Source organism: Eriocheir sinensis, chromosome 7 (genome assembly GCF_024679095.1).
Source record: "Eriocheir sinensis breed Jianghai 21 chromosome 7, ASM2467909v1, whole genome shotgun sequence".
Lineage (NCBI taxonomy): Eukaryota > Metazoa > Arthropoda > Malacostraca > Decapoda > Varunidae > Eriocheir > Eriocheir sinensis.
In genome coordinates, this window is record NC_066515.1 from 20,447,295 (window position 1) to 20,470,216 (window position 22,922).

Below are 22,922 nucleotides of genomic sequence, written 5' to 3' on the forward strand. Positions count from 1 at the left end.
GTGGAGAGTTGCCCCGATGCTCTTCTAACATAAACATACTTACAAATAACAAACCTATTAGAAAACCATAACGGAAGAAAAATAGAGCCCGCTAATCACTGCCCCTATACAAGAGTTAGTAGAGTGGGCAAAAGAGGTGTCAAATTCAGGTGGAGAGTTGCCCCGATGCTCTTCTATCATAAACACACTAACAAATAACAAACCTATTAGAAAACCATAACGGAAGAAAAATGGAGCCCGCTAATCACTGCCCCTATACAAGAGTTAGTAGACTGGCCAAAAGAGGTGTCAATTTCAGGTGGAGAGTTGCCCCGATGTTCTCCTAACATAAACATACTTACAAATAACAAACCTATTAGAAAACCATAACGGAAGAAAAAATAAAGCCCGCTAATCACTGCCCCTATACAAGAGACTGGCCAAAAGAGGTGTCAATTTCGGGTGGAGAGTTGCCCCGATGCTCTTCTATCATAAACATACTTACAAATAACAAACCTATTAGAAAACGGAATATAACCCTTAACCCTCAACTTCCTCTCCACCCGAAATTGACCTCTCTCTTGGGTACTCTTTACTGTTATCTATTATGGGAGCGGCGAGTAGCGGGCTTTTTTTTTTGTACTCTTTTTGTTGCCTTTGAGCCGTGTCCTTTGATGTTAAAAAAAAACTTACAGAAGGTCTAGAAAACTTACAAGAAAGCAGGAAACATAAAAAAATATCCCCTTCTCATAACTTACAAAACACATTACCCGAAATATATATAGACGAGATCTGTTGTATGAGAGTATGATGGCGCTGCTAAGTCCAAATGACGTTATGGATAAAATTATAAACCAAGCCACTAATTATTTTTTATCCTCTTTAGCGAAACACAAAATACATTAGTACGAAAAAAAAAGTTCAGTGGGGAATTTATGAAGCTTTTTTTATTTTCGTTTTACCTGAGCTCCGTTTCCTTAATTAACTTGAATCGCGCGAATTAATTGCTTCGGTGAATCTGTTTTTGGCGTTTTCAAAGGTGTGATTTTTTTCCTGTTATTTATTTTGTATTTTATTTTATTTATGCTTTATTTTGTTTTATTTGATTTTATTATATTTCTGTTCTATTTCTCTTCTATTTTTATTCTATTTTATCTTTTATTCTATTTTATTTTTATTTTTGTTTTATTTTATTCAATACTTTATTTCTGTTCTATTTCTATTCTCGTCTATTCTATATCTATTCTATTCTATTCTTTTTTCTATTATATTTCTTCACGTTTTCAAAGGTATACTATTTTTTATATTCCATTTCTCTATTTTTTTAAAACTTTTATTTCAGCTCTTCATTCAAAAGTACATTATTTTTTCATGTTTTATTTTTTATTATTATTTTTCCAGTGTGATCTTTCGTAAACTAATTCTCTAGTCTTTTTTTTGTTTTTTGGGGAGGGGTAAAGAAATGTGTTCAGGTGTTTTCTCTCTCTCTCTCTCTCTCTCTCTCTCTCTCTCTCTCTCTCTCTCTCTCTCTCTCCTTAATTACAGGTAACAGGTTGGCTAATTGCATTTTTTTACTTCACTTTCGTTCAGTTACTTTTTTTTTTTTTACTTTGCAACCACTTTTATTTTTTTCTGTAAGTTTTCGAGTCTATAACTTCTACTTTTTTAGTCTTTTATTTTTCTTCTGACATTATCTTTTAAAACTGCTACCTCGTTTTTTTCACACGCTCTCAAACTATTATTTCTATTATTTTCTGTTATCTTTATCTTTAAAAAAAACTATTATCTTACTGGGGAGGTGAAACGTAATATTACAACAGCTATATTTTTTTCCGCTCTCTGACTTTTTCATCTCCTCTCTCCCACTTGAATAGTGAGCCCCAATGAACACCTTGAATCGCTCTCTCTATCATACTCATTCTACTGAACTTCTATTATATAAAAAAAACTACAAAAGGAATTACAGCTATTTTTTCACACGCTGTTAAAGCATTATTTCCATTCTTCAGGCTCTCAAAGTTTTTCATCTCCTCTTTCCCTGTAAATAATATGCCTCAATTAACTCCACTTACTCTCCCTCATTATCATACTCACTCTCCTGTACTTCCGTTATATAAAAACAACGAAGGTATTTAGACACTTTTTTCACACGCTGTCAAACTATTACTTCTATTCTTTACGGTCTCAAAATTTTTCATCTCCTCTTTCCCTGTAAATAATGAGCCTCAATTAACGGCACTTACTCCCTCATTATCATACTCTTCTGTACTTCCATTATATAAAACACAACAACTAAAAGCTATTCTCCTTCACGCCCTCAAAGTTTTCATCTCCTCTTTCCCTGTAAATAATGAGCCTCAATTAACTCCACTTACTCTCCCTCATTATCATACTCACTCTTCTGTACTTCCATTATATAAAACACAACAACTAAAAGCCATTCTTCTTCACGCCCTCAAAGTTCTTCCCGCTCCTCCTTCCCCTTGAATAACGAACCCCAATGAACTCCACTTACTCTCCCTCATTATCATACTCACTCTCCTGTACTTCCATTATATAAAAACAACAAAGGTATTAAGACACTTTTTTTCACACGCTGTCAAACTATTACTTCTATTCTTCACGGCCTCAAAAGTTTTCATCTCCTCTTTCCCTGTAAATAATGAGCCTCAATTAACGGCACTTACTCACCCTCATTATCATACTCTTCTGTACTTCCATTATATAAAACACAACAACTAAAAGCTATTCTTCTTCACGCCCTCAAAGTTTTCATCTCCTCTTTCCCTGTAAATAATGAGCCTCAATTAACGGCACTTACTCTCCCTCATTATCATACTCTTCTGTACATCCATTATATAAAACACAACAACTAAAAGCCATTCTTCTTCACGCCCTCAGAGTTCTTCCCGCTCCTCCTTCCCCTTGAATAATGAACCCCAATGAACACCACTTATTAAGCCTCATTATCATACTCATTCTACTTTACCTCCCTTATATAAAAACAACAAAAAACACCTATTCTTTTTCACGCTCTCAAAGTCTTTCCGCTTCTCTTTCCCTGTGAGTAATGAGCCCCATTGAACCCCACTTACTCTCCCTCATTATCATACTCACTCTCCTGTACCTCCTTTATATAAAAACAACACAGCAATTACGACTCTCATACTTCGCCCCGTCGTTTAAAATTTCCCTCCCGCGCTTCGCTGTAAAGAATTAGGTGCGACTTTTTTTTTACGGCGCCTCGCACAAATAACTCCTTTTTATATCTCTTTCTCTGTGTGTGTGTGGGCGTTTTATTGATATCACTGTCCACTGTTTTTTTTATCTGCTTATTTCACTGTTTTTTTTCTGTTTTTCTTGATTTATGTTCAGTTTTATTTATTTTCTTTGTATTTTCTCTCTCTCTCTCTCTCTCTCTCTCTCTCTCTCTCTCTCTCTCTCTCTCTCTCTCTCTCTCTCTCTCTCTCTCTCTCTCTCTCTCTCTCTCTCTCTCTCTCTCTCTCTTCTTTCATTAATTTCCTCATCCACTGTTTCTTCATCTGTTTGTCACTGTTTTTAATTTGTTTTTATTTGTTTTGTCTTTTTCCGTTTCATTTCTTTCTTTATTTTCTTTTTCTCTTCTTTTCTTTCTTTTTCAGGCCTTGAGATGTATAGATATAGAGATGGAGGAGGAGGAGGAGGAAGAGGAATAGAAGTAGAAGCATTATGAGGGTATTTAATCTCCCCTCTCCTCTTCCTCCTCTTCCTCCTCCTCCTCCTCCTCCTCTTCCTCCTCATGTTTCCTCTCCTCCAATTAACCTTTATCTCCTCACATTTGTTTACCTGAAATAGAGGAGGAGGAGGAGGAGGGGAGGCGGAGGAGGAGGAGGAGGAAGAGGAAGAGGAGAAGGAAGAACAAGAGGAAAAAGGAAAACAAGAGGAGGAGGAGGAGGAAGAGGAGGAAGAAAAATACCAAAAGCAGAAGGAAGAACAAGAAAAGGAGGAAGAGGAAGAGGAGGAGGAGGAGGAAGAGGAGGAGGAGGAGAGGAAAGAACAAAAAGAAGAGGTGGAAAAGGAAAAATATGAAGAAGAGGAGAATACTGAACAGGAGGAGGAGGAGGAGGACGAGGAGGAGGAGGAGGAGGACGACGAGGAGGAGGAGGAGGAGAGCTATTTAAGTCCCCAATCAATACACAACAACCTGCTTTGCGAAATAGGTCGTGAAATATTTATCTCCCAGTCGAATGGAGAGAAAGACGGGGAGCATAAAATTTTGCATCAGAGAGAGAGAGAGAGAGAGAGAGAGAGAGAGTTGGTATTTGGTTCTTCCTCTCTGTCTGTCTGTCTATTTTTCTCTCATTCTTCTTCTCTTTCTCATTTATCTTCTCTATTCTTCTTCATCAATGTCTGTCCTCTCCATTTCTTTCTTCTTCGTTGTTTCTTCCTCCTCCTCTTCTTCTTATTCTCGTTCTTGTTTTGTTCTTGATCTTCTTCTTCCTTTGTTTTGTTCTTGTTTTTAATCATGATCCTATTCTTTTGTTTGTTTGTTTTCTTCTTTCTCTTTATTTTTTTTTTTTATTTTCTTGTTCATTTATTTTGTTCTTTTTGTCCATCTTGTTCTTGTTCTTCTTGTTTTCTTCTCCTTCTTCTTCCTCCTCCTCCTCCTCCTCCTCCTCCTCCTCCTCCTCCTCCTCCTCACCTGTGATATGATGAGAGTGCAAAGGTGGAGGTGATAAATTATTTCAAAGTTAAGCCGTTGTTAGAACTGTGGCCTTGGGACGGTCTTAGTCTTCCTCTTCTTCCTCCTCCTCCTCCTCCTCCTCTTCCTCTTCTTCTACTTCCTTCGACTTCTCTTTCTCTCACTTTTATTCACTGTGTTTTCTTTCCTTGTCTCTTTTAACTTTCTCTCGATTTTCATTTTTTTCTAATTTGTTTTCTTTCTCCATTTCCTTATCCTCCTCCACCTCCCATACACACACACACACACACACACACACACACACACACACACACACACACACACACACACACACACATAGCTCAAACTTGCATTAGAGATTGTGAGAATAAAGAGTTCAGTGCCTCCTATTCTCTGCAGCTTAAGCCTTCCAACGCGTTACTCAGGTGATCGACTTGCAATGAGAAGGTCAGCTTGTTCTTCCCCTCCCTCTCCTCTTCCTCCTCTTCTCTTATCCTCCTCTTCCTCTTCTTCTTTCTCTCTTGCCTGCCACTTTCATCTCCAGCATCCTTCTTACTTCTCTTCATATATATTGCATCGGTTTGTTTTTCTGTCTGTGTGGATGTACGTATGTCTGTTTGTCTGTCTGGCTGGGTGTATGTATGTGTGTGTGTGTGTGTGTGTGTGTGTGTGTGTGTGTGTGTGTGTGTGTGTGTGTGTGTGTGTTTTATTCTTGTTTTTTGTGTCTGTCTGTCTGTCTCTCTCTCTCTCTCTCTCTCTCTCTCTCTCTCTCTCTCTCTCTCTCTCTCTCTCTCTCTCTCTCTCTCTCTCTCTCTCTCTCTCTCTCTCTCTCTCTCTCTCTCTCTCTCTCTCTCTCTCTCTCTCTCTCTCTCTCTCTCTCTCTCTCTCTCTCTCTCTCTCTCTCTCTCTCGCACGGGTGAAGATTAAATTGATTTGCTCTCTTTGTTGTTGTTGTTTATCAAGTCACGTATTGATTGGCTTGATTTGATTGCCTGAGTATTGGTTCTGTAAGCGTGTTAGTGTGTTTGTACGTTGGTGTGTCGGTTAGTTAGTTAGATAGTCCCTTAGTCGGTTAGTCAGTACAGTCGGTTAGTCAGCTCGTTAGTTTGTTTCTAAGGAAGGAAGAAAGGAAGGGAGGAAGGAAAGGCAGAAAGGAAGGAAGGAAGGAAGGAAGTGAGGAAGGAAAGGAAGGAAGGAAGGAAGTGAGGAAGGGAAGGAAGGAAGGAAGGAAGGAAAGAAGGACGGAAAGATGGATGATATGAATGAATGAAGGAATTAAGGAAGGACGGAAGTGAGGAAGGAGAGGGAGGAAGGAAGGAAGGAAGGAAGGAAGGACGGAAAGATGGATGGAATGAATGAATGAAGGAATTAAAGAAGGACGGAAGTGAGGAAGGAAGGAAGGAAGGACGAAAGGAAGGAAGGAGAGAAAAAAGTGAAAGGAAAAGAGAGAGCAAAAAAAACACATATAAAGAAGGAAAACCTGTTACGAAAGAAGGAAGAAAGAAGGGAAGAAAAGAAGAGGGAAGGGAGAGAAAGATAAAAGAAAGAAGAATACGTGACTAATAAAGAAAGAGGGAAGAAAAGGAGGCAAAAAATGAAGGAAAGGAAGTCAGTTAGAAAATCAGTCAGTCACTCAGTCAGTCACTCAGTCACGTCGCTTCCTGCTTTCTCTCACTCACATATTCATCAATTCAGCATTTTTCTCTCCTTCTCTCTCTCTCTCTCACTCTTTCATCCTTCTCTCTCTCTTTGAAGGCGAGTATTTTGTATTCACCTCTTAGCTTTCGCATTCTCTCTCTCTCTCTCTCTCTCTCTCTCTCTCTCTCTCTCTCTCTCTCTCTCTCTCTCTCTCTCTCTCTCTCTCTCTCTCTCTCTCTCCATCACACACATAACACACACACACACACACACATATACATCATCTTTCCCAGTTCCCAGCCGTCACTTTCCACTTCCTTTCATCTTTTTTTCTTCCTCTTTTCACCTTTTATTGCGTGGAAGCGTGAAAGGTGAGGAAAGACGATTGGCACCTGGTGGGAAAAATACCAGCTCGCTTTTCACTTTTTTTTTTCTACCTTTTAACAAGTCACCCCCTCCAGCGATTACGTTCCGGCCCCCGTTTTCCTTTTATTCCATTTTCTCTTTGTTTTTCTTTGTGTTGTTGGTGTTGGTGGTGGTAGTTGTGGTGGTGGTGGTGGTGTTGGTAGTTGAGTATACAGATAGCAAAGGCCTTTCATTGGTGTTGATTTACGTGGTGATGGTGGTGGTGGTGGTAGTGGTGGTGTAGACAGGTAGCATTGGTGTTGGTGGAGGTGGTGGTGATGCATGACCGTAATTGTGGTGGTGGTGGTGGTGGTCGTGGTGGTGGTTAGGTATTCATTTATTCAGCTCCTAATTCGCCTGTTATCTTCCTCCCAGGTGTGTGATGTGTCTGGTTACCTGTAATTGTCACGCACCGGCCCCGGTAAGGTAAGGACGACTTTGATATTTAGATAAGGATTTTTTTTTCTTGTTCTTTTTTTGTTGTTTTGTTCTTTTTGTTATTATTTTTCTTCTTGTTTTTTGTTTTCGCTCATGTTTTATTTCTTGTTCTTGTTCTTTTTCTTCTTTTTGTTATTCTCGTTGTTGTTGTTGTTGTTGTTGTTGTTGTTGTTGTTGTTGTTGTTGTTGTTGTTGTTGTTGTTGTTGTTGTTGTTGTTGTTGTTGTTGTTGTTGTTGTTGTTGTTGTTGTTGTTGTTGTTGTTGTTGTTGTTGTTCTTCTTCTTCTTCTTCTTCTTCTTCTTCTTCTTCTTCTTCTTCATTTGCTTCTCTTCTATTTTTCTTACACTTATTCTTATTATTACTATTATTATTACTATTATTATTAGAAAAAAGATTAATAAAACGAAAACAATAAGAGAGAGAGAGAGAGAGAGAGAGGGAGAGGGAGAGGAAGAGGGAGAGGGAGAGGGAGACAGAGACAGAAACACATACAGACAGACGGAGAGAGACAAAAATCATCGTCCGTCTTGGGTTGCCTCGTCCTGCCCCGCCAAAATGCGTAACCCAAGCTAACTTTATCTCGTCCCGCGCCACATCGGTCACGCCGCTCTCGAAAACACGGAGAAAGAAAAGAGAAAAACCAGAAACCAGAGACCAGAAAACACGTCCTCTCTGTCAAACGTACCCTCCACACACACACACACACACACACACACACACACACACACACACACACACACACACACACGCACAAACCATCTCCCCTCTCACACACATACAAACAACAACAGTAATACGAAAGCAAGAAAATAACAAGACATGGAAAGGACATAAGCCTCTCATCAACTAATCCCAAATGCCTTAAAGAAGATCAGTCGTGTTCTAATGAGTGTTTTTTCATGTTCACGGTAAAGAAGAAGGGTCGAACTACCATCAGGGTCATAAAACTACTCCTGGAAATGCTCACAAACCCCTACGAAAGGCTTGTCAAATATGTATGCTTGTGGGCTGAAAGGTTCAAGACTACGTTCCTAAGTTATTATCACATTTTTTGTTGTTTAATTAGATATATTGATGTGATATGCTGTTTTATTCATGTTCATGGTACAGAAGAAGAGTCAAACTACCACCAGGGTCACAAAACTAACCGTGAATATGCCCAAAATCCCTACGAAAGCCTTGATAAATGTTTGCTTTGGCGCTGGGAGGGTTAAGACTACACCCTTAAGTAACTTCTTCAAACTCACCTCGGCCCTGTTGTAGCCGGCGATCTTACAGAAGGACTCGTTGCAATACACGATGGGGTAGTCGACGATCTGCGCGTTTGCCAGGAGGAAACTGGAGTCAGCTGCAAGGAGAGAGAAAAAAGGAGTTAGTTACGATAGTCCGTCCACGATATGTATTTGATGGATGAAGGAAGGAAGAAGGAAAGAAAAAAACTATTGAGAAGATTAATGGAAGGGAAGCACAGGAAGGAGAGGAGAGGAGAGAGAAGAGAGGAGAAGAAAATAACAGAAGAGAGAAGAGAGGTGAGGAGAGGAGAGGAGAGAAGAGAAGAAAAGAATAGAAAAAGAATAGAAAGAAGAAAAAAAAAAAAGAAGAGGAAAGGAATGAAAAAACAAAATAGGAGAGAAGAGGAAAAGAGAAGAGAGGAGAGGGAAAAAAGAGGTGAAAAAGGAAAGTACAAAGAGACAAGGAATGGAGGAGAGGAAAAGGAGGAAGAGGAGGAGGAGGAGAAGGAGGAGGAGGAGGAGGTACACTTACAATAAATATAAAATGAGGAGGAGGAGGAGGAGGAGAAGGAAGGAAATAGCAAAGCAAGGAGGGAAGGAAGGAAGGAAGGAAGGAAGGAAGGAAAGGAGTAAAAATGAGAACAGAGAAATGGAGAGAAAGAAAATAAGCGATAAGATATAGTGGAAGGATTAAAGGGAACATGGAAGGAAGAGGAGGAGGAGGAGGAGGAGGAAGAGGAAGAGGAAGGCTTCAGAGGTGACCGAGTTCAAGAGGAGCAAGAGGAAGAAATAAGAGGCAAGAGGAAGTAATGAAGATGGAGAGGAAGTACCAAGGAAGAGATGAGGAGGAGAAGGAGAAGGAGGAGGAGGAGGAGGAGGAGGAGGGGAAGAAGATGGAGGAAAAGTGGAGGAAAGAAAAAGGAGAATGAGGAGACAGTAAAGGAGATTAAGGAGGCAAGATGACAAGCAAGAGGAGGAAGAGGAGGAGGAGGAGGAAGAGGAGGACGAGGAGGAGGAGGAGGAGGAGGAGGAGGAGGAGGAGAAATGAATCTGTAGGATAGTAGAGGGCAGAGACAGACAAATTAGCGAGAGAGAGAGAGAGAGAGAGAGAGAGAGAGAGTGAGAGTGAGAGAGAGAGAGAGTGGAGGAAAGAGATGAAGAGAGAGATAATAGTGATGAATGAGGAGGAGGGAAGAGAAAGAGAGAGGGAGAGAGAGTGATGGAGGAGAAAATGAGAGGTATTAATGATGAGAGAGAGAGGGAGGGAGAGAGAGGGAGAGGGAGAGAGAGAGACAGAGACACAATAACACAGAAAACAGTAACAAAATCAATAGAAAAAAAACAGAAAAAAGCGAAAAAGAAAACACAAAAAAACACATTAAAACCAAAAAAAACAAAAAAACCCTCTTTAAATCTAACATCGCCAACATCAACGACCATAAATAAAATAAACATAAACATAAACATAAAACATAGAAAGAGAAAACGAAAAGAAAACGAAAAATATAAACATTGATTCCAGGCGCTAAATGGCCCGACACCAGAATTTATGTTAGTCACCCCAAAAAATCAACGCTTGAAGAACGTAAATCACGCTACAACGCAATGGATATGTAACGTGTGGGCCGACAGGTGGCGCTGAAAAGAACGAACTCACGAACGAACGCTAAGGTTATAGGAAGAAGTCGATAGATAGATAGACAGAAAGAGAAATAGATAGAAAGATAGAGGGACAGATAGATAGATAGATGGATAGATAGATAGAGAGATAGATTGATAGAGAGAGAGAGAAGGAGATAGATAGGTAGATAGATAGACAGTGAAAAAGAGAGATAAAAAACTAATACTAAAATAAAAATGTCTCCAAATTCGATGTTATTTTGGCAGTAAAAGGAAAAAAGTGAGAAGGAAATAAAACATAAGTCGAGGTTTTAGAGAAGATGAAAAGATGCAAGGAAATGGCGTGGATGATTTACACACGCACACACACACACACACACACACACACACACACACACACACACACACACACACACACACACACACACACAGGTAAGGCTCAGGTAACATCATATAATTAGTAATGGATGCTCAGGTGTGTGTGTGTGTGTGTGTGTGTGTGTGTGTGTAAATAACAAGCCCACAACCTCATATAATCACACTGTTTTTCTTCCTCTATACTTTCCACTCCTTTTCATTCCCTTTACAACTTCCTTATCACTCCTTTCTTTACTCCTCTCTCCTTTAGACTCGTAAGCAAGCAAGTCAGGCTGAAAGGAGTTTGTGTCCAATGTAAACCCTCTGAGCCTGAGTCATGTATGTTGGCGTGTAAGGGAGGAGGGGAGGGAGTGGGGAGGGGATAAAAGCGGTGGAGAGAGAGGGGGAGTTGGGAGAGCGAAAATAAGAGGAATAGAGGTAGTGGAGGACGTTAGGTGATGGTAGAGAAGGGGCAGAAAGGGGGAGAGTGGATGAAAGCAGGAAAGAACATAAGAACATAACGAGTCTGCAAGAGGCCAGTGGGTCTGTACAAGGCAGCTCCTGTGTACCTAACCTCACTTAACATCACTACCCATGAATTTATCTAACCTTTTTTAATGTGACTATCGTATTGGCACTCACCACATGACTGCCAAGCCTGTTCCACTCATCTACCATTCTGTTAGTAAACCAGTTTTTGCCTATGTCCTTGTTGAATCTGAATTTGTCCACTTTAAACCCATTACTACGTGTCCTACCCGGTTCTCTTACCATCAGAAACTTATTAATATTCCCCTTATTAAAGCTGTTCATCTATTCATAAAGATAAACAGGTAGGCGGGAAGATAGGATGTATTCTACCCGGTTATCTTACCCTCAGAACCTTATTAATATCCCCCTTATTAAAGCCCTTCATCCATTCACAAAGATAAAGAAAAACAAGTAGGAGGGGAGATAGGATATATTCTACCCGGTTATCTTACCCTCAGAACCTTATTAATACCCCCCTTACTAAAGCCCTTCATCCATTCATGAATATAAAGAGAAACAGGTAAGAGTGGAGATACAGGTAATTGTAGTGATGGAGAGCAAAGCAATAACAGTGTGGACAGGTAAGGCGTGGGAACAGGTAAGCGTAACCAGGTATCACAGCCCAGGTAATCCCCGCCTTATCATCCCGCACATCGCCAGGTATTCAGGCGGTAAACGAGCTCGCCAGGTGAGTTTCAAGAGTATCCAGGTGAGAAGGGGATTACGAAGGTGAGAAGAAGAGGAGGAGGAGGAGGAGGGAAAGAGAGGACAGTTTGCTTAGAAAGGAGAATAAACACAAGAGGAGGGAAGAGAAAGAAAGGAGAAAAGATAAAATGAAGGAAATGAGAAAAAAGGGAAAGAAGGAGAGGAGAGGAAAGAGGAGGAGAGAAGAGAGCGCAAGGGGACAGTGTCAGTAGAAAAGAGGAAGAGAGAGACAAAAGATGGCGGTTGGAACGGAAGACAGGAGAAAAGATAAAGGAAAGAAGAGAGGAAAAAGAAAGGAGAGAAAATAAAATAAAAGAAAAAGAAGAGGAAAAGAGAGAAGTGAGGACAAGGGAACAGTTTGAGTAGAGAAAAGAAGAGAGACAAAAGGAGGAGAGGAGAGAAAAGAGAAAGAAAGTTAGGTATAAAAAAAAGAAGAGGAAGAGGAGGAGGAGGAGGAGGAGGAGGAGAGAAGAAATAACAAGGAAACATTTTCGGTAAAGAAGAGAAGAGAGATAATAGGATGAGGTTTGTACGGAGAAAAGGAAAAAGAAAGAGAGAAAAAGAAAGAGAAAATAGAGAAAAGATAGAATTTTGATAGAAGAGGAAAGAAAGAAAGAAAGAAAGAAAGAAAGGGAGATATTATAAAAGGAGAGGAAGAGAGAGAAGAATCTGGTAAGAAGGAGAAAGAAAGAAATGCAAGGTTGTGACAGGAGGAAGAGGAGGAGGAGGAGGAGGAGGAGGAGGAGGAGGAGGAGGAGGGATGCAGAAGAGGGGAGGAAGATTTAAAGCGACATATATGGAGTCTAACAAGGAAGAGAGGAAGAGAGGAGAAGAGAGAGGAAGGAAAGGATAAGAAAGAGAGGGATGAGATAAAAGCTTAAAAGGAGATTAAAGAAAACAAAGAAGAGAGAAAAAGGAGAGAGAAGAGGAGATAAAAGGGAAGAGGAGAGAGAAGATAAAAGAGAAGAAAATAAAGAAGAGACGAGAGGGTGAAGGAAGGAGGAAGGGAAGGAAAAAGAGTATTGGGAAGATTAATGGAAGGAAGAAGAGGAGAGAAGAGGAAGAGGAAGAGAAGAGGAGGCAGGAGAGAGGAGATAAGCGAAGGTGTGTGAGGAGGAGAGGAGAATAAAAAAGAAAAAAATCAGACGGGAGAGTAATGAGAAGGAGATGAGGAGGAGGAGATAACGAGAATGAAGAAGGTGAGAGAGAGAGAGAGAGAGAGAGAGAGAGATGAGAGATGAGAGAAGAAAAAAAAATAAGAAGAGGAAAGTTAAAGTTGAAAATAGAGAAGAAAAAGAGAGAAGGAAAGAGAGGAAGAGAGAGGGAGATGCAAGTCACGGAATAACAAGAAAATAAAGATAAATAAAGCAAGAAGTAAACAAACAAAGAGGAGGAGAAGAAGGAAGGAACGAAGGAGGGAAGAACGTGAGGAGAGGAGGAAAACAGGAAGAGAGGAAAGGCAAACAGGAGGAGGAGGAAGGAGAGAGAAAAAATGAGAGGAACGTGAGAGGAAGAGAGAAAACAGAGAGAAAGAGAAGGAGAGAAGAACAATAACAAAGCAGGAAGGAGGGAAGAATGGAGGAGAGGAAAGGGGAGGGAAGAGGAAGAAAGAGACAAAGAAACAGAGAGAGGGAGAGAGAAAGAGACGGGACGAGAGTGAGAGAGAGTAGTGAAACGTGACTTGACATGACCGTAGAGTTTTTAACAAGTGTCTCGACGTAAGTTTGTATAGTAGTTGCAATAATAGTAGCATAGTGGTAGTAGTAGTAGTAGTAGTAGTAGTAGTAGTAGTAGTAGTAGTAGTAGTAGTAGTAGTAGTAGTAGTAGTAGTAGTAGTAGTAGTAATAGTAGTAGTAGCCGCAAAAGTAATACTCCTCTGCATCGTCAAGGTTTCCAGAATTGCCTTGAATTTTCCAGGATCGTTGACTCCCGTTTTCCTTATCAGTGTTGCTGCATTAAGTGTGTGTGGGGGGGGGGGGGACTGAGGAGAAGGGGGAAGGGGTTGAAACAGTATGGGGGGACTGCAGGGGATTGTGTAAGGAAGAGGAGGGGAAGAGGGGGACTGGGAGAATAGGAGAGAAGAGCTGGGTTGTGAAAGGAGAAAGAGGAATAGGAAGAAAGGGAAGGAAAGGAATGGGAAGGGATTTTCTACTTTCTTTTTTCCTCCTTTCCTTCTTCCTTCCTTCCTTCCTTCCTTCTTTCCTTCCTTTCATTCGTCCTAACCTGATCTCTTCAACTTATCCTCCCCTCCTCTCTTCCTCCTCCTCCTCCTCCTCCTCCTCCTCCTCCTCCTTCTCCTCTTCCTCCTCCTCCTCCTCCTCTTCCTCTGCTACTCCACCGCCTGGGGCAAATAATTTAATCCAGCATTCATCCCCCTCCCCCCCTCGCCCCCCCCACGATGAGACCACGGGGGGGGGGGGGGGTCGAAGAGCTCTATATGGAGTTTCTGATTCTTCTGCAACACGCAAACATGACAGCCTTGACCCGCTCACACACACACGTACACACACACACACACATATACACGTACATACACCCACATAGTAAACACACTTCATACATACATACATGCATACATAGAAATAGATAACACACACACACACACACACACACACACACACTCTTTTATTTGTAGCTATTTTTTTCTGTTTTCCTGTTTTTTCCTCGTTTCTTATTCCCCTGTTTGTTCTTTTCTTTGTTTTCTTATTTTTGTTTCCTTTTCTTCTTTGTTATTCTCCTATTTCCTATTTATTGCCCTTTCCCTTCCCTCTTCGTTGGTTAGATAAATGGAGGAAGGAGAGAAGGATTGGGGACAGGAGGAGGAAGAGGAGGAGGAGGAGGAGGAGGGGTAGGAGGAGGAGGAAGAGGTGGGCGTGCAGCGAGGAGTGTAAGCAGTAGTGTGTGTGCGTGTGTGTGTGTGTGTGTGTGTGTGTGTGTGTGTGTGTGTGTGTGTGTGTGCGTTAATCCATGAAAACACAGAGACTCGCTTAGTTCCAAGAAGCATACTTTTTTTCCTCCCTCCTCCCCTCCTCCCCTTTCCTCTTCCCCCTCCCTTCTCTTCCCCTTCCTCCCCTCTTGCCCTTCCTCCTCTTACATCACACTCCCTTCCTCACCCTTCTCTTTCTTTTCTTCCTTCCCTTGTTTTCTCTTCCTCTCTTCCCTTCTCTTCTGTTTCTCCTCATCTTTCTCTCTATCTTGCCTTGTTGTCTGGTCTCCTCTCTCTTCTTTTCTCTTTTCCTTTCTTTCTTCTCTTCTTCTTTCTTATCTTTTATCCTGGTTCTCTTCTCTCCTCTCCCCTCTACTTTTGTCTTATTTTCCTACTCTCTCTCATGCCTTCTACTCTCTCTCTCTCTTTATCTCCTTTATCCTTTATTTCCCTTCATCCTTTTCTTCATTTACTCCTCTTTCGCCCTCCTCTTCCTCCTCCTCTTATTTCATCCCATTCTTATTCTTCCTCCATATTCCTCCTTCTTCCTTTCCTTCTCCATTTTCTTCTTTTGCTCTTCTTCCTCCTTCCCCTTCTCTTCTTCCTTCTACATCCTTTCCTCACTTTTCTTCCTCCTTCTTCCTCCTTTCTTCTTATCTAAGTGGGCCAGGTAAGGTTAACTAAGGTACCTTTACACACCTTAACTTTACCTCACCTTACCTTACCTTTACCTGGAAAAACTTAATTATGCGTAACCTGCCCGACCTACCTGTGTGTGTATGTATGTATGTAGGTAGGTGTGTGGGGGAGGGGGTTATATGTATGTGTTGGGGAGGAGCGGGTTGTGTGTGTGTGTGTGTGTGTGTGTGTGTGTGTGTGTAAAGCTCTCGTGTGCATCCATCACCCAGACAGATTGCTACTGAATGTGCTATTGATATTTGATGTCGATGGCTGAGTTATGGATGAAGGGAGGGAGGGAGGGAAGGAGGGGGGAGTTTTTTTCTTTTCGTTCCATCTATAGCGCCGGTAGTCTTCCTTGGTGTGGCCTGGTCATCGGCCCCGCCCCGTCATGGTGCAGGCAAGTGCTTATAGCGGCGCCATCTTGCTTGGCTCATGCTGGCCCCCGAAGCTCATCCTTGATCCTATTTTTAGAGAGAGAATCTAGAGTCCGGGTTGATAGGCGGTCATCAGGACAGCATGTGGAGAGTCTTAGGGCACTCGATGGTAAATGAAAAATCCCAACTTGTGGCGGCGGGCGGGAAGCGAACTTGGGTACTGAACGCCGCCCCCGCATGCAAATTACACCGCCACCGCCTCCCCGGGTCTTGGGCTGTCACGGTTCTAATTCTTTTTATGGCGGATTATTTTAGGGTTCAGTTCTCTGTATTTCGTGTTTTCCTTCTCTTGTTTTCTTCCTTTGTTTCTTGTAAGAGATGAAGAGAAGGAAGGCAGGAAGGATGGAAGGAAGGTATAAAGAGAGGAAAATAGAAAAGGGAAGGGAGGAATGAAGGAAGAGAGGGAGATTTAAATAAAGTAAATAATGAAGAAAGGAAGGGAGATAGGAGGGAAGAGAAGGAAAGAAATGAAGGAAGAGAGGGAGATTTAAATAAAGTAAGTAATGAAGAAAGGAAAGGAGATAGGAGGGAAGAGAAGGAAGGAAATGAAGGAAGAGAGGGAGATTGAAATAAAGTAAGTAATGAAGAAATGAAAGGAGATAGGAGGGAAGAGAAGGAAGGAAATAAAGGAAGAGAGAGAAGAGAGGGAGATTGATTCCTACAGTAAGTAATTCCTACAGTAAGTTCTTCCTTGCCTTTGTTTGTCTTTCCTTCACCGCTCTCATCTCTTTCTTCCTTCCTTTCTTTACACTATTCCTCTTCTTCTCATCCTCCGTCTTCCTTTCTCCAGTGTTGCCAATCTCTCTCTCCTCTCCTTCATTTCCTTTCTCCAGTGCTTCCAATCTCTCCTCTCCTCTCCTTCATTCTCATTATCTCTTCCTCATCTCCTTTTCATTAATCTCCCTTCTGACATTTCTTTTTATTTTGCTTTCCTCCTCACGCCTCTTCGCTTACCTCCTCTCTCTTCTCTTCTCTTCCTCCCTCCTCCTGTTCTTCCCTCCATTAATCTTCTCAATAGTTCTTCTCTCTCCCTTCTTCCTTCCTTAACCCTCTCTTCCTTTCTTCTCTTCTACTTCTCTTCCTTCCTAACACTTTCTTAATCACATAACTACCCAGGTAACTAAACACACAGGTAGGTCACACAGGTAGAAGGCACAGGTGACCCACAGGTGACCCACATAGCAGTCCCCCCTCTCACCTGACACCTGTGATAAAGTGAATTACGTGCCTGCAACCTGACCTCCTTCCTCCCTCCCTCCCTGACTCTCCCGTTCCCTCCCTTCTGAGACACGAGAATGATTCATGGCTTAGGGAAGGAGAGAGGAAGGAAGGAAGGATGGAAAGAAGGAAGGAAGGAAGGAAGGAAGGAAGGAAGGAAAAGAAGAAAAGATTGATAGATAAAACAAAATAAGGAAAAATGTCACTTAGCTAATAATGAATGAATGAATGAAGAAAAGAAAGAAGGAACGAAGAAAAAAAGGAAGAGAAAGAGAGAATAGATAGAAAGAAATAAAGAACAGGAAGTTAATAATAAAGAGAAGAAGGAAAAAAAATAAAGTAGAAAGTTAGCAAGACAGAAAAGAAGATATGAAGAATAATATTAAAAAAAACAAAAAAGAAAAGCAAAAAAGAGTAGAAAAAGTAAGAGAAAAAAAGAATAGAGAGCAAGTTACTAAGGAAGATAAAAAGAAAGGAGGAATGATATTAAAAGAAAAGAAAAAAAAGATGAAAGAGAAAAGTGAAAGCCAAATCTTCATTCTTCACAAAGGACCATCCAAGTTCATTTCATATTTTTCCTCCTCCTCCTCCTCCTCCTCCTCCTCCTCCTCCTCTTTGTCCTCGCCACACTGATGTTTTCACTCATTATTTTCCTCCATCTTAATTTTCTTCTTGACTGGAGGAATATTGATGAAAGGAAGGAAGGAAGAAAGGAAGGAAGGAAGTGAGGAAAAAGGAAGAAGGGAGAAGATGAGGAAGAAAGGAAGAAAAAGATAAAAGGGGGAAGAAGAGAAAAGAGAAAAGAAGGGAGTGAGGAGGAGGAGGAGGAGGAGGAGGAGGAGGAGGAGGGATAACAACAAGAAGAAAGAATTAAAAAGTAAGAAGAGGAAGAACTAGAACAAGGATAAAAAGGAGGAGGAGGAGGAGGAGGAGGAGGAGGAGGAGGAGGAGGAGGAAGCGGAAGGAAGACTAATGAAAATACAATTAAGTAGGAGGAGAAGGAAGGAGGAGGAGGAGGAGGAGGAGGAGGAGGAGAGAAAGAGCGTGGGTAGAAGATTACACCAAGTTAGGAAGACATTGGAGGTATGGGAGGAAAAGAGGAGGAGGAGGAGGAGGAGGAGGAGGAGGAGGAGGAGGAGGTTAATGAAGTTATGAACCCTAAGTAAAAGGTTTAAATGAGAGGGGAAGAGAGGAGGAAGAGGGGAAGAAGAGGAAGAAGAGGGAAGGAAGAGGGTGAGAGTACAGATTAGATAATGGTTAATAGGACGAGGAGGAGGAGGAGGAAGAAGAAGAAGAAGAAGAAGAAGAAGAAGAAGAAGAACAAGAAGAAGAAGAAGAAGAAGAAGAACAAGAACAAGAAGAAGAACAAGAAGAACAAGAAGAACAAGAACAAGAACAAGAAGAAACAGAGGAGGAGGAGGAAGATGCACAAGAAAATAAAAGAAGGAAAGGAAGAAAAAAAGAGGAGGAGGACAAGGAGGATATTAGATAAAGTTAGCTTAAGGAGGAGGAGGAGGAGGAGGAAGGGAGAAAGAAGAAGAAGAAGAGGAGGAGGAGGAGGAGGGAGAAAAAATAAACAAAAAGATGAAAGGTAAAGAAAGAAGAGGAGGAAGAGGAGATGCATAAACAGAGGAGGAGGAGGAGGAGGAGGAGGAGGAAGAGGTGGAGAAGGAGGGGGAGGAGGGGGGGAGGGGGAGCAGACCTTAACCTTCCCTTAATTAAAAAATGGGAGGTAAAGTAAGAGGAGATTGCGTCACGTTTTCTATTCACGCCCAAATTTTTCAAGAGGAATTAAAGAAAACTGGAAAGACAAAGAAACAAATAAAGAAAGAAGAGAAAAAGAAAAGATAAATATAAATAGAAAGAAAAGAAAAAGAAAACGCGTAATATACCTGTAATTAACGTGTGGAGGAGGGAAAGAGGAGTGACCTTGACCAGAGAGAGAGAGAGAGAGAGAGAGAGAGAGAGAGAGAGAGAGAGAGAGAGAGAGAGAGAGAGAGAGAGAGAGAGATCTATTTATAATCTATCTATTAATCTTTTTGTTATGAGTGACTCTCTCTCTCTCTAACAAAGTGTTTATACATGGCTTCCCAACCTACCCACTTGTTTCTCTCTCTCTCTCTCTCATTTTCTTTGCTTACTAACTGCAATTTTTTAGTCTACTTGCACCCAGAAGAATTAATATATTCCTTCGACGCAGCTCCTAATAAAGTCTTGTCTAATGTGTGTGTGTGACCCCCGAAGTGTGTGAGGATATGGGCCTAACCAACACTGTAATCTATTTAACCTTTCTCTAGTCCATTAAAGCCGTACTGATCACTATTTTTTGGTCTATGTGCACCCAGAAAGTGAATCTATGCCCTCGACGCAACTCCTGTTAAAGTCTTGTATAATGTGTGTGAGGATATGGGCCTAACCAACACTGTAATCTATTTAACCTTTCTCTAGTCCATTAAAGCCGTATTAATCACTATTTTTTGGTCCATGTGCTCCCGGAAAGAGAATCTATACCCTCGACGCAACTCCTATTAAAGCCTCGTCTAATTTGTGTGTGAGGATATAGGCCTAACCAACACTGTAATCTATTTAACCTTTCTCTAGTCCATTCCAATCTTACTAATCACTATTTTATGGTCTATGTGCTCCCGGAAAGTGAATCTATGCCCTCTACCCAACTCATATTAAAGGTTCGTCTAATATGGGTGTAAGGATATGGGCCTTTGTACGTTAGCAGGTTAGTCCCCTTCCACGGCCATTAATCAAGACGGATATATTCAATTAATCAGTGTCAGACGCAGTGAGAGTTGCCTGGTTTTCCTTACCCCTTTACCTGCCTCACACACACACACACACACACACACACACACACACACACACACACACACACACACACAGACACACAGACACAAGAAAAAAAAGAAAGGAGAAAGAAAAAATAGCAAATCAAAAACACAAGGAAAAAAAAGGAAAATAAAAAAATCGAGAGAAACGAGGATCAAGGAAAATGAAAAAAACAAACACAATCTCACCAGAAACTGAATCATCACAAGGGAGCGCACACACACACACACACACACACACACACACACACACACACACACACACACAAACAAACAAACACTGACCTAATGGCTTTCCTGTTTAACCCCCGCGTGACCCAAACACACGCACACACACACAGACCGGAAGTGACTCATTCTCGCACGGAAGGAAATAGTCACAAGTTTGTATGAATCACGACGTGTGTGTTTCCGGTATAGAACGTGTCATTAGGTCTCTCTCTCTCTCTCTCTCTTTATTTCTCTTATTTTCTTTTTTTTCTTTCTGCCTTATATTTTTCTTCCTTTGTTATTTTTTATTTTCCTTCTTTCCTTCATTGTTTCCTTTTCTTTGTCCTTCATTATATCCATGACTACACACACACACACACACACACACACACACACACACACACACACACACACACACACACACGCACACGCACGCACACTCAGAGACGAGGTTTCCATTATAATTCATTTTCACAAAGCCACAGACAGCTCACGAAAATTTAGCGCGACACAGACGGAAGCAATGCGAGGGTGGAATATAAATCACCCGTCTGTGCTACATTACCCTCCTCCCCCTCCTCTTCCTCTTCTTTTCTTCTCTTCTTCTCTTCTTCTCCTCTCTTTTCTTCTTGTTGGCTGTTCGTATGTTTCTCGTCTCTGTTTTATTCATTCACTCTTCGTCTTTTCCTTCTTCCTCTTCCCTCTCCTCCTCCTCCTATTTTTATCGGCTTCACAGACGCCGATCAACAGATTGTCCATCTTCTTGTCGTTGTTGTTCTCTTCAAGTTGGTTTCCTGGCTCACCCATGCATTGTAGACATGACATTGTATAATAACATTTGTTAGCCCTGATGAACCGTACAACATGGCATTATAAACAAAGTCAGCTTTTTTTTTTTTTACGTCTTGGCCTGTGGCGCCAGTAGGCCTTCATAGTAGGGCCTGATGGTAGGCCCCAGCCCGTTGTGGCGTAGGCAAGTGTTTATAGTGGCACCATCTTTCCTTTTCAGCATTTTCCATTTTAGACCCCTGGCTGCATAATATAAATTGTTGGGGGGTGTTGGAGGGTCATGCGACGCCGATCTAGCACAGTGTTTGTGCTATTAACACTTGTTTTCACATTTTTTCACATTTTTTCACAATTTTTCACATTTTTACATTTCATTTTTTGCATTTTCACATTTTTTCACAATTTTTCACATTTTTCCACATTTTTTATCATTTTTTCATTAGTTTCACATTTTTTCACATTTTTCCACACATTTACAGCATTTTTCTTAACATTTTTCACATTTTTTTACATTTTCAGCATTTTTCACATTTCTTCTCACACCTACAGCATTTAAAAAAAAACTCACATATTTTCACTTTGTTTTTGTTTATTTATCTATTTTTTTCGCGTTCGAGTTAGCGAGATTTCATTGGCTTCGCTTCTAATGGCTTTGTTTTCATTGTTGTTGTTGTTGTTTTCTGGTTGGGCTTTATCCCTTGTTTGGTAGTGATGGTGATGATGGAGGAGAGGAGGAAGAGGAGGAGGAGGAGGAGGAGGAGGAGGAGGAGGAGGAGGAAGGAGAAGTGACAAACAATTTTTTACACACAAGAATTTTCACGTCCAAATCTTCTTCTTTTCCTTTTTTTCCTCTTTCTCTTTTTTCTCACTTTCCTTTCCTTTCAAATTTTACTCCAGTGACTATTTTTCCTCCTCCTCCTCTCTGTTTTCTTTCGTTTTCCTTTCCTCTCAAATTTTCCTCCATCTATATTTTTTCCTCTTTTCCTCTCTGTTTTTTTTCTTTTCCGCTTTCCTTTCCTTTCAAATTTTCCTCCCTCGACTAATTTTTCCTCCTCTTTTCCTCTTTGTTTTTTTCTTTTCCGGGTTCATTTTCTCCCAAATTTTCCTCCATCGATATTTTCTCCTCTTTTCCTCTTTCTTTTTCCACTTGTTTTCCTTTCAAATTTTCCACCATCGATATTTTTTCCTCCTTTTCCTCTTTCTCTTTTCCCTTATTTTCCTCTGCTTTCGAATTTTCCTCTTTTTAATATTTTTCCTCCTTTTTTCCTCTTTCTCTTTCCCTTGTTTTCCTTTCTTATCAAATTTTCCTCCATCGAATATTTTTTTCCTCCATTTTCCTCTCCTTGTTTTATCTCCTTCTCTCCTCTTCAACATTCTTCTCAAGTTTTCTCTTCTCAAAACTTCTCCATTCTTTCCTCCGGCATTTTTCTTCTCTTCCTCCTTTTATTTTCTTCTCTCCACGTTATCTCGTTCTTCCTCTCTCTCTCTCTCTCATTATTATTCTTTACATGGCTTTCCTTTTTTCATTATATTCTTTTATCTTTTTTTTCTTTCTATTTTCTCTTTCATTTTATTTTTCTTCGTCATTTCTACGTCATACTAATATGTCATTTCTTTCTTTCTTTCTTTTCTTTTTCTTTTCTTTCATTCATTCATTCTTTCTTTATCTTTTCTTTCAATGATTCATTCTCTCTCTCTCTCTCTCTCTCTCTCTCATCTCTAATGGTCTAAGGTAAGGGAAGTTTAAAGAATAGAGAAAATGGGTATAAAAATTGTAAGGGGGACTTGGGTAAGGGGTTTTAGGGGGGAAGGTAAGGAGTGGAAGGGAAGGAACTGGTCTAGGGTAAGTTAACGGGGATTTTAGGGTAAGGTAATGGGGTTTAGCGTAAGGTAAGGATATTTTAAGGGGAGGAAATGGGTAAGGGGAAGGGAAGGGAAAGGGGAGAACGAAATGGAGGTGCGTTATGCTTTTGTTTTTGTTTGTGGTGGTGGTGGTGGTGGTGGTGGTGATGGTGGTGGTGGTGGTGTAACTCCTTTGTGTGTGTGTGGGGTGAGAGAGAGAGAGAGAGAGAGAGATAGAGAGAGAGAGAGAGAGAGAGAGAGAGAGAGAGGAAGGGAGAGTTAGGTAGAAGAGAAAGGGAAGAAAGGAATGGGGTCTAGGAGGAAGAGGAGGAGGAGGAGGAGGAGGAGGAGGAGGAAAGAGGTGAAGCAAGGAGAGAAGGGATGGGAGCGTAGGAG

At 41.0% G+C, this 22,922-nt stretch overlaps 1 protein-coding gene across 10 annotated transcripts in view; it reads right to left on the minus strand.

The window, feature by feature from the left end:
• Positions 1-22,922, minus strand: part of LOC126994411 (potassium voltage-gated channel protein eag-like) — a 159,633-nt gene that overhangs the window by 72,047 nt on the left and 64,664 nt on the right. For all 10 annotated transcript variants that reach the window (XM_050853776.1, XM_050853741.1, XM_050853725.1 and 7 more), the window contains exon 3: positions 8,389-8,489. In XM_050853776.1, the coding sequence (XP_050709733.1) occupies positions 8,389-8,489 (101 nt within the window). The remainder of the gene's footprint in view (positions 1-8,388; positions 8,490-22,922) is intronic.